Genomic DNA, 15506 nt, shown 5'->3' with positions numbered 1-15506 from the left:
ATTGGAAAAATGATTAATTTTGACCATGCATGCCTCTGACCTAGTTGACCTGGCGGTTTGCCACTCCTACCTTACCTCCGCTTCCAAACATCCATCGTGCAAGCGTTTCCCGACTTTATGCCACACGAGAACATCACGATCCGGAATTTGTCGGCGACCCCCGAGAATCCAACTCTCATCTGGAGAATCCATCTAAAGGTAAAACAGAAAGTGAAGATCTGCTTCAATCATCCTTACCTGGATGAATCTTTAAATCAAGTTTCTCTGTGTCATGGTCTGGTTTTGGTTTTGTTGTCATGATTTGGGTTTTGGTATTGATTTTTTGTGTTCTTGTTTACTTTAGTTTCTGTCATGATCTGTTGTGTTCTGTTTTCCTTGTGTGTCTCTCTTGGTTTTGTTAAGTATAATCCTGCCCACTTGTGGTGTCAACTAATCAATGCCCTCAGCCACTTGTGTCGTGCCCTCTTTATGTCAATTAGTGCGTGTGTGTTAAGGCCCCGTCCACACGAATGCCCATTTCATTGTAGCCCCATTTCCTATTGTTTAGGCAGTTCGTCCACACGGCGGCGCCGTTTCAGAGTTTTAAACCAATCACTTTTGGAACCGGGCTCCAGAGTGGAAATATTTAAAAATATGTACGTTCCAATGTGGACAACATATGCGGGATACTCCTCCTATTTGATGACGTAGCTATGCTCCAATTCCCACGCGAACCACCAGTCTGTCAACAATGGCGGATAGCCATGTAGTTGTCGTTTTGCGCAACCTCTTTAGCTTTTACAGCAAAATATTTTGCGTGATGTTGTTGTACTTGAAACACCTGTCATTGTTACTTCTCTTATGTTCGTCTCACTAATCTGTGTATATATATAAATATATATATATATATATATATATAGAGAGAGAGAGAGAGAGATACTGTAAATGTATAGGATCATATGCCGAGAAACGTTTCTTGGGAGAAGTAATATGGCGGCTTTGCGGCTTCAAAAGTCTTGCCCTATCGGCTATTCAGATCAGTGGTTCGTCTTTTTCGCTGATTCTTCTTCTACACTTTCCATTAACTCACTGTGGCTGCGCTACAGCACCACTCCAGACTTGGCATATACATTTAAGCCGTGAAACATCTTCAGCGTCTTCTTTTGGACATGCATGTCTTGAAACGTTCAAAGATTCTTTTGAGGAATGAAGCTTGCTTTGCTTCCATGTGAACAGGCCTTGGTCTCGTGTTTCCCCTCTGTTTGTGTTGATCCATTGTTCTTTGCACACGTCCTGCTGTCGCTGTCTTGCCTTGTTGTTCCCCCACATCTTGCCTCGCTTGCTTTTTAGACCTTGTTGTTTTTGTTTTCCGGCCAGTGCCATGTTTACCTCCTCCTTTTTGTTTTATTAAAACCTTGTTTGAACTCCACCTCTGCTTCCTTGCTCTGTTTCCCTGCATTTGGGTCACATCCCAACCTGACACTGCAGATGAGAACGAAATACAGGGAAGTGACCGGAGTGTCCGGTTGGATCTGGTTCTTGATCTGCAGAACAGTATAGACTACATAACCCTCGAAGAACCAGAAGAACTTCAGGTGATCTAAGTTATATTTAATGTAGCCTACTGTATTTGTATTGTGTTCTTCATGGTTAAAAAGTACATAAATGTGCAAAGAATCAGACTCCAATTTGAATGTCTTCACCCTTTCTATGTTAATCTTTTGACTTTCCACTCAATTGACGAAATGTAATGGCCTCTTTTCCAGCTCAATGAGTTGCATACGAAGAGTTCACAGCACAACGAGATAACTGACTTGACTCTTGTCCTAAATCCTAATGGTGCCACAACAGTCTCCCGAGGATCTGTGATTATGGTCAAACCTCAAACCTCAGTGACCCGGAACAACAGTAGGAAAGGTATGGCAAAGGAATACAGTAATTGTGTGAACAGTGAAATACGCAGACTTGTTGACATGTTCTTGCACCAGTCACTTAAAGAGCAGGAAGTAAATACAAGCTCAGGTAATAGAAGTCAGTCAAAACACAAGTTTTCTGTATATAATGTTGTGTTCATCCAACAGACTCCTTTCTTCCTTCTCTGAGAGCTGAACCTCCAGTCACTCCTGAATCCTACTACCAGCATCCACTTGCTGTAAGTCAATGTTAACACCAACAATGCTTAAAACCACAGTTTCTCCCACATTTTTCAAGAGGTGAGAAGATTCAAGACTTTTCTATGTAAAGTATAAATGCCTATACTTCATCTGTCTGAATCTGTGTAGTACCAATAGCAGTAGCAGTACCAATGTTCAAAAGAGCAACAGCTAAATACATTCTGGCCCTACATTAGAGCAAGACCGTTAGGGATTTTCAATGACTGTCACAACTTGTTTGTCTTGGATGTTCTAGGTGGGACAAGAGGGTTCCATCATCGACAAAGCCCCCCACAATCAGGGTCTACCTTTTATGGAAGACCACCACATCAATGTGGGGTATGCGGATGGGACACGGATTCCGCAGACGGTCCGAACAGAATCAGCCTGGGTCGGGTTTCACTCCCAAGCATGTCAGAAGGACTCCCATCATCGCCATCTGCTTCTTCCTCTGTTACTCCCTTTCAAAAAACATGGTAAGAAAATGTCATGATGGTGTTTTCACTTGAAATGTGTACGATTGTGTTATTCTTCCATCATATAGAACAGATGAAGTGTAAAAAGACAGCGGCAGGAAGGGATCAAACTGCAAAGCAATTCTGTGAGGAGATATTACATCATGGGCAACAGTCTAAGACATCATCAGAGGTTCTGCTGGGCCTGGCGGACGGTGCATCAAAATTGAGCATTATTATATTATTCTTTCCCCCCTTATAGTGGTATTTTCTGTGTTTATAATTTCAATCTACCTTGTGCTTTGCTCTGTCCTCTTCAATGAAGAGTCTCAACCTCTCCTAGAGGGAGTCTCAGGATGCATTACAGGATGCAAAGGGCCGGGCAGGCAGAGCTCCTCAGCATTTTTACATAACCGAATACCCGATTGCCACAATTCCTGTGACTCCAACAATGCAAAGAGAAGCGTGGTCCGGGGGGTTCTCCCCCTGGAGCTGAGAGGAACAGATGCCTACACAGAACATAGTACATAGCATTGCATATATTGCTCTTGTGTCAGTAGTCATGATGTGGTGCACAGGCATAGCTAATAATAATATTGTGGCTGGTTGTCAGATTTGCAAAACGGCCAAGCCGTGGGGTGCGTGATTCTCGGCCCTGATGGAGAAATTATTCAACTGTCACTCTATGACAGCTACAAGCACCGACTCCTTGGTGACGGCGACGACACAGAGCAGCAAGGTGAGTCTATCACAGACCTGTAAAGTAATTTTCATGATTGATGTCTAAATACATTAACTCATTTGCTCCCAAAGACGTATTTATATGTTTTTAATATGTTTTATTTTATTTTATGCTAGAGCATACAGAAGGCTTTGGTGCAGCCTCAGAACTGAAGAGAAGCAATTGCTTGAAGCAATGGTAGTTATTACAATAATGGCCAGCAGGTAGCAGCAGAGTATAAGACCTCAACCAGGGCCATGTTGCAAAAAGCTCTTTCCCCACAGTTTGAAATAGATTTGTGAATAATAATGAAACTTAGCTATATTCTAATGCTAATTGCTACAAAACGGAAACAGATAGAAATGTACTTCTTTTTTTTAATGAAAGAAGAGACTCTAATCCTTCTTTCGGTAGGTTCCATGTTTTTATAGCAATAGAACACAATATTTTGTGGGCCTTGCAAAATCAGTCAAAATCCAGTAAAACAGCCGGGAGCGAAGGGGGTTGCTTCAGTGAAAATGGCTGGGAGTGAATGAGTTTTAAATATGTTTGAAGGTAAGTGCTGAAAACATGTGCAAAGGCTGAGAATAATTTAGTATAAAACAGAAATATGCCAAATGCTGTTTTTTTAAATCCATGTTTTTTTGTATTTTTATTAATCCTACATAAATTTGGACTTAAAAGCTTATAGTGTTAATGAGATGGCCAAAGTCAACATCACATAATCATGCAGTTTGCCCCTTACAGCTTTCCAGGTTTTGTCTGCAGATGGCGAGACGTTACCCTGCGTCATGGTGCTACAACATGAACACGCACACTCTGGTATGTTCATGCAAACACCCCTGCGCACAACTATCTGCGCAAGTGAAGCAAAAATACCTAAAGAAAGAAAACTCCACCCACGAACACAGTTAGACTGTGCTTTGTGCCCGACTTGTGCTGGGAATGAAAATAGGGCCCTTGGACTCACTGTTTTAAAAAAACAAAGACCCCGTGTGAAATCTTGGCATGCTAATAGACTTGGACTTGACTTTCAGCAGTCATATCAAATCAGTCAATAAAACAGTTTAAAAAAAACATATCCAGAATGAAGGATTGAGTGAGCCAAACAGATCAGGAGAAGCTTCTTCTTGCTTTTATCTCCAGTATATTTGATTAATGCATCTTTTAACCGACTCGCTCATTCAGAATGTAGTATCTCGGGTTCTGACAAGAACAAAGAGAGACTTTGCTCCAGACCATCCAGATCTTGCCGCTCAGGTTCAAGCTCATAAGTTGTCCCTACGTCTCCCCGTACGTTTCCTTGTGCCCTAGCAATGTCCAATGTTAATAACGTTAGTAGACAAATGCCAGCATGGCCAACTCTGGCTGCTGCAGCGCTGCCGTTTGTTATATAGCTATCAATGAAAATGTTCATACACTTTTCTATTCAGTTAAATATCAATTGTGGTGAAGTTACTATTTTGGTATGTTCCAACTTAAATATGACTTGAGACTTATTTTTGCATGTAAAAAAAATTGTGAGCCTAAAGACTTGAGAATTGACTTGGACTTGGAACCTCAAGACTTGAGCTTGATTTGGACTTGTGAGTCAAAGACTTGAGACTTGTCTTGGACTTGGCCTTAGAGACTTGTGCCCATCTCTGAATCACAGATTTGCAAAGTGGACACTTGGAGACCTCCTTCTACCCCGATCGTTCGTGTGCCAATATTAATAATCCATCTGCAGTGATTCAGAGGATTTGATGCATGCTGTTATGATAATTAATTAAATATGATAATATTTACCACAGATGTCCACAGAGCTCAGAATCTGTCTGCGTTTACCCTGATCAAATTCAACAGAATCACGTTAGATTACCTGTGCCAATACTTAGACGAGGTTTCTGCAGGAGTAAGTTTAGATTACTTTAGGCTACTTAAAAAAAACAAAACTAAAAAAAAACTACAAACAAATGGCAGTGACATTTTTAGACATTTTTTTCTGTCTCTGTGTAGAAGAAGATGGAGAACTGAATGTAAATATATCATCAGGGGATGTTGAATATTGTGCACCTGTTAAAACTGTGAGTTTTCCCTACCAATTTACAATCTTGTGATGTTTTAACTAAGCTTAGCTTTGTTCATTTTGCATCTGTGGCATCTAAACAATATTTTGTACCAATTGTTGTTTAACTAGTGTTTAGATCCTCACAAATCTGCAGAGTCTGATATAAGACCACACAGCAGCCATGTTAATAAAGGTAATCCATTTATATATCCATCATCCGTTTATCCTCTTTTTTTCTCCAAAGTACGAGTATTAAAGTCAGTCCTTCTTGTTTTAGTGATTACAGGAAATGAAACCATAAAGAAAGCAGATCCAATGGAGGAAACACGGTGGGAAGACAAACAAGATGTTAAAAAACAAGTTGTGAAACCTTCACTAAGGGTGGAGGAGCCTGCAGGAGGCAGCACTGCGGAGCAGGATGAGAAGGAGTTTGAACATCTACCAAAAGCCAGTTTAGAACCAATTGACCAGCTTGCGAACGATATGATTAACACGCTGGAATCAGGATTCAGGTATGAACTTCATTCTGTAGAATTAAATTGTAAAGTGGAGCCTACAAAGTCCTACTGCTGTCTGTGACACTGGTTGACCCATGGAAAATAATGTTAAGTGAGTTCATCTGTAAAGTCAAAAAGTCATATGTGTCAATATGTTAGCATGTTTGTATGGTGTATTTAATAGTTCGTATGGCATATTTAGGGTATTTCTATTTCTTTGATTTTCACTTAATGCCGGGGTTGGGTGTTTTGAACATCATCCCTGCAATGGAGTTTACTGTGTTCCAATTTTTATTTTATCTTAATAATATTTGTTATATGCGGAAAACTCACCTATTCGCTGTGTTGTACTTGGGCGAAAGCAAAACAAGTATTTCTTTGTCAAGATGATGTCATCTTTGTACCAAATAATTATGATGAAGAGACTTGAGGAGCTTCATTGAGACAAAATTAGTACTTTGCGACTATCTTGTGGCTTTCAAAGGCGACCATCAATTATTCCTGGATTTTCAATATCCACGGCAGGGCTTCATCCCTATTCCTTGTGAATACCTCAGTTTTACTGTACCACTGTTGATATGTTCACTTTTGGAGGTTCCATTGTATCTAATGAGGTTATTGAGAAATAAAAATATTTTCGACTTCGCCTTGGCAGTACCACCTCCATCCAGCAGGGCACTGTCGCTAGAAAACCATCGGGAGAGGAAGCTGCGGTGGGACTGAATAAGGACTCAGAAAGTAACACCATAGAGGAAGCTGCATGGTGAGAAAGCATGAACGATGTGTTCAATGACCATCATTGTTTTCTGTTGTATCACTGGAGCTCATGTTTGGGGTGGTTGCTATAGGTAAAGTTAACCGCAATTTAGGACCATCCAGATCCTGAAACAGTTTGGCTTTAGTCTCAGGTGCTTCTTACTCAACAGGTGGAGACAAGCTTGTTTACCTGCCGGTTGAGTAGATGCACATGAGGTTACAGCCAATCTGTGGCAGGGTTTTGACTTTCTGGACCTGGATTCCTCAACCGTGACTTGACTTCCACTTGTCTTCATTTGCATTGTGGATGAGTTGAGTCCTGTCCCTGTTGACTTGGCACTGTCAAAAAAATGGTGGTAAATTTGTACCTTTAAGGTTCCAATGGTTTGGTACCCTCTATGGTACACCTATTGCTGTCAGGTTCAGTAAACCTAGAACAGGGATAGGGAACCCTGGTCCTCGAGAGCCACTGTCCTTCCTGTTTTCCATGTCTCTCTCCTCAAACACAAATGACTCAACTGATCAGCTAATCAGCAAGCTTTGTAGAAGCCTAATAATGATCTTGTTCATCAATCAGGTGTGTTGATGGATGGAGACATGGAAAACAGGCAGGACAGCGGCTCTCAAGGACCAGGGTTCCATATCCCTGACCTAGAACATTTAATAAACAATAGACAAGGAAGGAAGACTTTTTTTTACTGGCGAGGAGTACGGACAGAGATGTGCTTAGTTACAATCTCCTACCCGTTCTGAGGCACACTCTCCCGAGCCCTCTCTTTTTTTTTTTTTTTACAGGGCGTTCCAACAACAAAATGTTTGTCCTTATCTTGTGATAAGGGCACAGTTCCTGTTTTCCAGCTGCAGCTGCAAAGCATGAGTCATGCTTTGCAATACTATAAGAGTAAATATGGGATCACTTCTGTACATTTATTCTAACAATTGTACCCTTTCTATTATGTAGCTAATGGTACATATTTGCACCCTTTATAGCAGGGGTAGAGAACCAGTGTCCTGCCGGTTTTTGATGTCTCTCTCCAGCAACACACCTGATTTGATGAACAGGATCGCTATCAGCTTGCTGATTAGCTGATCATTTGAGTCAGCTGTGTTGGAGGAGGGATATAACGAAATCAGGCAGGACAGAGGCTCTCGAGGTCCAGGGTTCCCTTGAGGACCAACGAAATATAGGTAACAATAAACACTTAAAAGACCATGATTAACGACCTTAGGACGAAAAAAAAAGTCACAATTGCATGCCACAATGTATCGTGAGTACTGAAGTGGCTAAAAAGTACACAAAAAACAGCCCCCCCCCCCCCGGCCCCCAAATTGTAATGTTTGGCTGATGTAGCAAAAAAACTAAACAAAGAACCAATGGCTGCAGTAAAACTGATGAGTTTTGTAATAGCAATAATTATATATATTTTTTAAAAGTTCAGAACAATATCGAACTGTGTAAGATCTGTACATTCACATTGATAACATATGGTCATGTAGGGGGAAGAATGTGAAAACTGTCAAGTCACAAGAAGAACCATTGCGATCCAGAAAGAACAAAGCAACAAATTTGAGGAAGCAGAAGAAAGAAGAGAGTGATGCTCGCCTGACTAAAAGCAACATAGATGACAAGCAGACCAAGAAAAATGCAACGAAGACACAAAAACATTCTGCACTAACATCTGTGGTGAGGAATCTTGTGGTTTGTTGTCAATTTCATTATTTTTTTGTGCCAACTGCATGATACAGTTTCAGAAAAAGAAGAGAGCTACCAATGAAAGAGAGAATGGTGACACGAGGGCAAAGGAAGCAGATAAAGTAGAGAAAGGAAAGGAGGAGGAGTCGACCAGAAGAACACGACGAACGAAGCTAAATCACAAAGATGGTAACACGATACGACATCATCATATACAATACAAAACTATTGGGAGCAGAGATGGCAAATCCAGGTCCAGAAAGTAAAACCCTGCCACAGTTTGGCTTTAGGCCCATGGTGCTAGCTTGCTCTCTAGCATCTATCTCTCTAGCAGGTAAACAAAAAAGCACCCGGAGAGTTAACTCGGGAGCTAGTGAAGTGCATTAATTTAATTATAACTGTTTGATTTATAATATTACTATTTAGAAGTGGACATAACTGCTTTAATTTACTCAGTATGTCTCTGTGTGAGAATTCAAGTTGATGTGGGGGGGTGAAGCGAATGTGTTAATTAGATTCCTTTGTATTTTACAACCGGTTGAGCAGGAGAGGGGGGTTTAGTGACATCTCTTCTTGCTCTGAAAACAACGTAAATCTTTATCTTGTGACTGAGGGGGAGCATTTTGGCGATGTGTATTGATGTATCATGTGACTGTCTGAGACGGAGAGGAACGGCTGAGGATTGGTGGAAGAAGACGGGGAGGGGTTTTTAGAGTCACGGGAGGATACTAGTGACTTGCTTGTGGGAGGGGCGTTACAGATGAGGGAGAACATGGCGGCGTTTAGCTGCGACCTCATGTGTCCATAAGCTTATGAAAATAAATCCTAATTTCACCGATCTCATTGTCTGATTTTGATAATCAACATTATGAACACGGGAAAACAAAGAACGATTTTCCAACACTAGCCAAAGAGCACCTAGGGCTAAAGCCAAACTGTGGCAGGGTTTTTACTTTCTGGACCTGGATTTGCCACCTCTGATTGGGAGCAGAGACTAGGAGTAGGCAAACTACACGTGAAGGACCCTTAACCCATTAAGGCTTAAAGCGCCTGGCAAAACATGCCTCTAAAACCTACGGGTGACTTTTCAGTCACCCCCAAAAACCTGAAGTTTTCCTGGAAATTCAACAAAATTAAAAATAATTGATATCTCAGCTCCTGAAGCAGATAGAAACATAATTCCAAAACCATTTTAGAGCTAACACTTGTGGCTTTTTATTATTATTATTATTATTATTATTATTATAAACCTTAAATATATATATTTTTAAAAATCAACAAACAAATGTTGCATCTGCAGGTGTATAACTCCAAATATATTTACTTTCAACACTGGAACGCAGTTGGAATAACCTCGGTGGTCGGGGATCAGGGTAATTATTCGTCGTCCATTCCGTTACAAAGCCGTAAAAATTTTCAACATCCTCATCGTCTACAAACATATTTCTTAACAGTATATCACTGTCAACTCGTTACACTGATTCAAATTTCTTTTCGTCCTCAATCCTGTCATTTATTTAATAACTCCTGCGAATCTGTGTCAAACGCTCAAATACAATTCCAGGACATGTTATGAGGCACCTTTATTGTGCATATTCTGATGCATTTCATTGGCTAAGAAACCAAGAATTGGTCAAAACACAACAAAATGACATACCCGCTCTCCCGGGTTTAAAGGAAGAAGAGTGCAGGTGTGCTCCTGGCTTTAACGGTAGAAGCGCGTCCACGCGGTCCCGGCCTTAATGGGTTAAACATTTCCCTGCGAAACTACAGGTAGACTCATCAACTTGGAACTTCCCTCAAATGGTTCCCACAAAATTAGATGCATAGAATTGTGCGAAGAATTATTGAACTCTAGCCCAATGTGAATGATTTATTAGAAGGTGTGTCCCAATACTTTCTTCTATGAATACACTGGGTATGAAGTAAGAGTGAAAAAAATGGTTAAGAACATAAAGCCCCGTCCAGACGAAAGCAAAGACGGCTTCGTTCCTCAAACAAATCTCATACACACAGAAGCATTTCAAGACTTGCGTGTGTCCAAAAGAAGACGCTGAGGACGTTTAACGACTGTAATGTATATGCTAAGTCTGGAGTGTCGTTGTAGCGCAGCCACAAGGAGTTAACGGAAAGCGTAGAAGAAGAATCAGCAAAGAAGATGCACACTTAAAAAAACAAAAAAACTTTATTGCAATCTACAGAACAAACATGGCTTTGCATGTATCAAAACAACATGAAAAAGACAAAAACACAGGAGAAGTGACAATGGCGGGTGACTCAAGTACGACACCACTTGAACGTGGGAATAAAAAAGCAAAATAATTTGCTGCAAAAGCACAAGCAAGCTAAGGAGGCACCGTCCACACGAAAGCCAGTTTCAATGTATCCTCACTAGTTTCTTATCGCTTAAGCCGTTCGTCCACATGACGGCGCGGTTTCGGAGCTTGAAACCGATTACTTTTGAAACCGGGCTCCAGAGCGGAAACATTTCAATACGCGCCCTGTCCGCGCCTTATGCAGGATGCTCCTCCAGCGATGTCGCAGCTCGATTATGACGCATTGTCGCAGATTGATGACGTATGCGCCAATTCTCGCGAACTGCCAGTCTGTCAACAACAATGGTGGATAGTTGTGTTGTAGTCGTTTTGCGCATTCTCCTTTGCTTGCTTATGCTTTTGCAGCAAAATATTTTGCTTCTTTATTCCCACGTTCAACAAGCGGTGTTGTACTTGAATCACCCATCATTGTCACTTCTCCTGTGTTTGTCTTTTTCATGTTGTTTTGATACATGCAAAGCCATGTTTGTTCTGTAGATTGCAATAAAGTTTTTTTTTAAAGTGTCCGTCTTCTCCGCTGATTCTTCTTCTATGCTTTCCGCTTACTCCCTGTGGCTGCGCTACAGCGTCACTCCAGACTTGGCATATACATTACAGCCGTTAAACGTCCTCAGCGTATTCTTTTGGACACACGCAAGTCTTAAAATGCTTATGTGTGTATGAGATTTGTTTGAGGAATGAAGCCGGATTTTCTTCTATCTGGACAGGGCCTCAAACTCAGGTCCTTGAGGGCCGTAGTCCTGCAAGTTTTACAGGTTGCCCTCCTTCAACATACCTGAATCAAATGATCAGGATCGTTATCAGGTTTTGCAGAGCTTGCTGGTGAGCGATACTTTGAATCAGGTGTGTTGCAGGAGGGAAGACTGTGGCCCTCGAGAACTGCAGTTTGAGACCTATGGCTTAGAATATTAAAATATTCCATGTTTTTCCTTCACATTTCAGATGGTCTTAATGTCCCCTCACATAAACAACAAGATTGTGGTCTGGAGAAAGAGGAGGTGGCAGCTGAACAGGATAGAGGCGAAGGCTTTTACCTAAAATCCCCGGGATGTTTTGCTGAAACACCAAAAGCGGACACCAGCATAGAAGAAGACAATGAGTGCCTTTCCACTGATGACAACCACAGCACTGACAACAGTGTCCATTCAGTTAGTTTCCAAATGTCTCCTTCTGTGTCCTTGGGCCTCGATGCGAGAAGCTCGCTGAGGTCTTCCTGCGAAGGTTTATCAGGCGACATGAGGACCCTCACACCCTCTCGAGGCCAACTGTCGTTGTCGTCGTGCTCCACCATCATGGTCACAGAGGAGCAGCTGATGTTAAAACTGGTGAAGACTGAGGTTAGTTTGAGGCACAATATAAGATCATAGTATATAAGTTTTGTTAATTGTTTTTTGTTTTATGCATACAGTATGTTAAAACATGTATCTGCATGTTTTAAGTTTGACATCAGTGTGATTTGATGTTTTGCATGCAATAGCCTTTGAGAGGAAATCAGCTAGATTTGAATCCGGTGCCATTTATAGGCCTCCAAAAGCAATGAGAAGGAGACCCGTCGTCGGGCCGAGCAAGCTGAGATACGGAGGCAGGAGGCAGAGAGGAGGAGGAGGGAGCAAGAGGAGGAAGAAAGGATGCAGCAGCAGGCGAGTAAGCGGACAAAGGATAACATGAAGAACGAGCTGGCGGAGGAACGGAGAAGGAGAGCTGAACATGTCAGGTAAGAAACTTCTTCAGTTTGTGTTACAAAGCTTTGATGTTGCTACTTTGTTTCTCCACACATAGACTGAGGAAGCTCGCAGAGGAGGAGGTGAAGAGGAAGCGTGAGCAGGAGGAGCAGGAGCGAGCCGGACGGGAGCTAGCGGAACGGGAGAAGGTGAGGAGGCGACAAGAGGAGAAGAGGCGACAGATGGAGCGACTGCAGATGAGGAGGGAGGAGGAGGCAAGGAGGAGGAAAGGTAATAAAGGTAATAATACTAATAAAAATAATACCAATAATAATTATTTTATTTAGGGATGTTGGATACCACTTTTCTTGAGACCGATACGATACTGTACTCAAATATTCAGTACTCGCCGATACCATTAGTACTTACGATACATAACATTTCCAAAAAAACAATGACAGATCATTTAAAAAAATGACATGTATATCCCAACTACAGCAAATTTCCTTAAAATAGAATGAAATTAATGGCAATTATATTTTTTTCAATTTGCTCGTAAAAGTCATTTTACACACAATAAAATTAATTTCAAAATAATCAATAAATAAGATAAAACAGATAATCCAGTGGCCAGAAAAAGTCCCAATCAAAATATGTGGTTGTACAACTTATTTTTAAGGAATACAATGAAGCGCAAAGAAAGCTGTTTTGTGTGTGATGTTTAATTACATCTTATTTTGAAATGAATGAAAATTATTTGGAAGGCTGCTCTGTATTTCCATTTCCTGTTTCACGTTCTCCGCTCATTACAAATACAATGCAGTATGTATAAGAGCTATAATTAGCGTCTGCTATGGTTGTAAACAGCACGTTCTATTTTTAGCACCCATCTCGATGACATTAACGAGGCAATTGCGCGTGCAGCAAATGTAAACGAGGCAATTAAACACGGCGAAGTTACATGAGCTACAAACATATAAAACACACATTGAACCACAGATACAGTATAGGTGATATTACTCACAACAAGAGTACTTATTCTCAGTAACGCACACTGAAATGGCCGGAAGTAATGAAATTAACAAGTGTTACCTCATAAGGAGACACACAGGAAATACCTGGTATTGGTGCTTGCTAATCCCTATTTTTATTGTAGTGGAAGTGGAGCATCTCCACCTGGAGGAACTGAGGAGGGAAGAGGAGGAGTGCAAGCTCTTGCAGGAGATGGACGAGGGTGAGAGAGATGAGTACCTCGCTATGAAGGCGCAGGAGGAGGAGAGGAGGACAAAAGAAGAAGAGCACCCAATGAGGGAAGACGAACGATCTTTGACGGCAAAAGAGGAGTCCAGCATGCAAGCGGAACTACTCTCCACGTAAATACAATATCGTGTTTTTTTGTGTGTGGCCAATATCATGTTGTGCTTATACTTGCTTCTCCATGCAGGCAGATGACACTGTTGCAGCAGCAGATGGCCTTCAAAAAGGGTCTCCTGCTGGAGGCTGAGGGGATGGGACAAACCCAGAGAATTTCCAGGCCATGGGTCTACTCCTATTTCACTTTGTTGCGGCTGCTGGACCTGAATTCCACTCAATCTTATGAGACCATACTCTCTTAAAACTGCTGCGTCAAAAGTAACCCAAATTGGGTGAAATAGTTAACAGTAGTGCTGGGTCAAAAAGGGACTGAGCTAATGCTGGGTTTACTTATACAGAGAGCATTGGCTTGAAGATTTAACCCAGCAGGGGTAAAAACTACCCACCTCGATGAGTTAAAACCACCAAGAAATGGGTTACCAAGTTAAGATATAGCTGTGATTTAAAAAATGCACAGGTTTCATTGCCAACATTTTTGTTAGAAGAAGAAACAACAACTTTATCCTGTCAGAGGTCACCACAGCAAGTCCCTTGCATGATATGTTTGCACAGTTTTTACATTGGATGCCTGTCCTGATGCAATCTGTCCATCTATCATGGGAGGGTGGTCCACCCTCACCAAACCTTGGACCTTGATCCCTGCAGATGTTCAAAGTGTCAGAAGTCAGCGGTGTTACACAGTCAATTATGTAGAGTAAATTTTAATGTATTTGGTCCCATCCTAACAGAGTAAAATGTACACTTAGAAGAGAGTAAAAATACTCAGTAAATATTACTGACAACTATTTTTAGTGTAAGAATTTGCCAATCTCATGAAAAAAACTATTAAAAATTCTTTACTCAGAAATTCTAAGTACATTTTGCAAGGAGGGATTTTGACTAAATTTGACTAGTTTATTTTGATAAAAAAAGTTACACAAGGGTTGAGGAACGAACTCACAACATTCAGCTTGGTAGACTGCCATTCTACCACCTGAGCTATGCCCCTCCTACTGTTTGCTTATATCCAAAATGAGACCAAAATCCTCATTTTTAGTCTCTTGGAGTTACGAAGATTCCAGCTGACACAAGTGATATACTAACAAACAGTAGGAGCTGAAGTTGTGGGCTTGTTCCTCAATCCTTGAGCGACCTTTTATTTTTTTTTAATTCTTCCAAGTGTAGTTCCAAGTTTACTCTGTCTAAAGTGGGACGAAATGGACTCTGTTTAGAGTTAAATTTACTCTACAGAATTTATGGTGTAGTCCTTTTCACACTGCATTTTAGCAGGGCACAACGCGCCATTGTCAAACCCATTCATTGTGTATGTGATGAGGGGCGGGGACCATGGAATGGAGCGTTGTTGGGTAGCATGGAGCATCGCAGCAAGAGGACATAAAATTCCCACAAGGATAAACATAATTCATAATGTTTTGAATGTCAAGTAAATTTTAGGAATGGTATTTTTATACTTCCCTTCAAAAAAGACAATGAATGTCAATCTACGCTATTGTGCACTGAAGGGTATAATTTAGAATAGAAATGATACATTTCTGCAGATATTAATTTTGTGTTAGAGTATTCTATATCATTCACCATTAAGCCATCACTTGTTCTGAGTCTGAAAAAAAGTAAAACTGAAAAAATTAAGACCTCAAATGGAAGCGAAAAAATTTAAATATTTTATTCAAAATAATGACCAAAGTGAATCAAAATTAGATTTGAAGTTTCACACACTTATTTTTTATTTTAAATACATTTTTATATTCAAACATACATACATTCAAATTCTAGATCCAACACGATTTTTCAGTTTCAATTTTATTTTTAGGTCAAAACTTTGTACCCTAAT

General features: G+C 40.8%; 1 protein-coding gene across 1 annotated transcript in view; it reads left to right on the top strand.

Annotated features, from left to right (window-relative positions):
• kiaa2012 (KIAA2012 ortholog) overlaps positions 1-15506 on the top strand; it is a 21272-nt gene extending 5766 nt beyond the window's left edge. The window contains exons 5-24 of the mRNA XM_086091233.1: positions 45-198; positions 1468-1574; positions 1746-1896; positions 2061-2131; positions 2389-2608; positions 2677-2802; positions 2913-3110; positions 3201-3326; positions 4056-4130; positions 5307-5365; positions 5488-5551; positions 5636-5870; positions 6511-6618; positions 8109-8295; positions 8358-8493; positions 11583-11977; positions 12164-12354; positions 12420-12592; positions 13458-13674; positions 13746-15506. Coding sequence (XP_085947359.1) covers positions 45-198; positions 1468-1574; positions 1746-1896; positions 2061-2131; positions 2389-2608; positions 2677-2802; positions 2913-3110; positions 3201-3326; positions 4056-4130; positions 5307-5365; positions 5488-5551; positions 5636-5870; positions 6511-6618; positions 8109-8295; positions 8358-8493; positions 11583-11977; positions 12164-12354; positions 12420-12592; positions 13458-13674; positions 13746-13917 — 3165 coding nt within the window. The 3' untranslated portion in view covers positions 13918-15506. The remainder of the gene's footprint in view (positions 1-44; positions 199-1467; positions 1575-1745; positions 1897-2060; positions 2132-2388; positions 2609-2676; positions 2803-2912; positions 3111-3200; positions 3327-4055; positions 4131-5306; positions 5366-5487; positions 5552-5635; positions 5871-6510; positions 6619-8108; positions 8296-8357; positions 8494-11582; positions 11978-12163; positions 12355-12419; positions 12593-13457; positions 13675-13745) is intronic.

This window comes from Leptonotus elevatus, chromosome 12 (assembly GCF_054856555.1).
Source record: "Leptonotus elevatus isolate MCC_2025b chromosome 12, RoL_Lele_1.0, whole genome shotgun sequence".
Classification (NCBI taxonomy): domain Eukaryota; kingdom Metazoa; phylum Chordata; class Actinopteri; order Syngnathiformes; family Syngnathidae; genus Leptonotus; species Leptonotus elevatus.
This window is presented reverse-complemented; position numbering and strand designations above follow the sequence as displayed.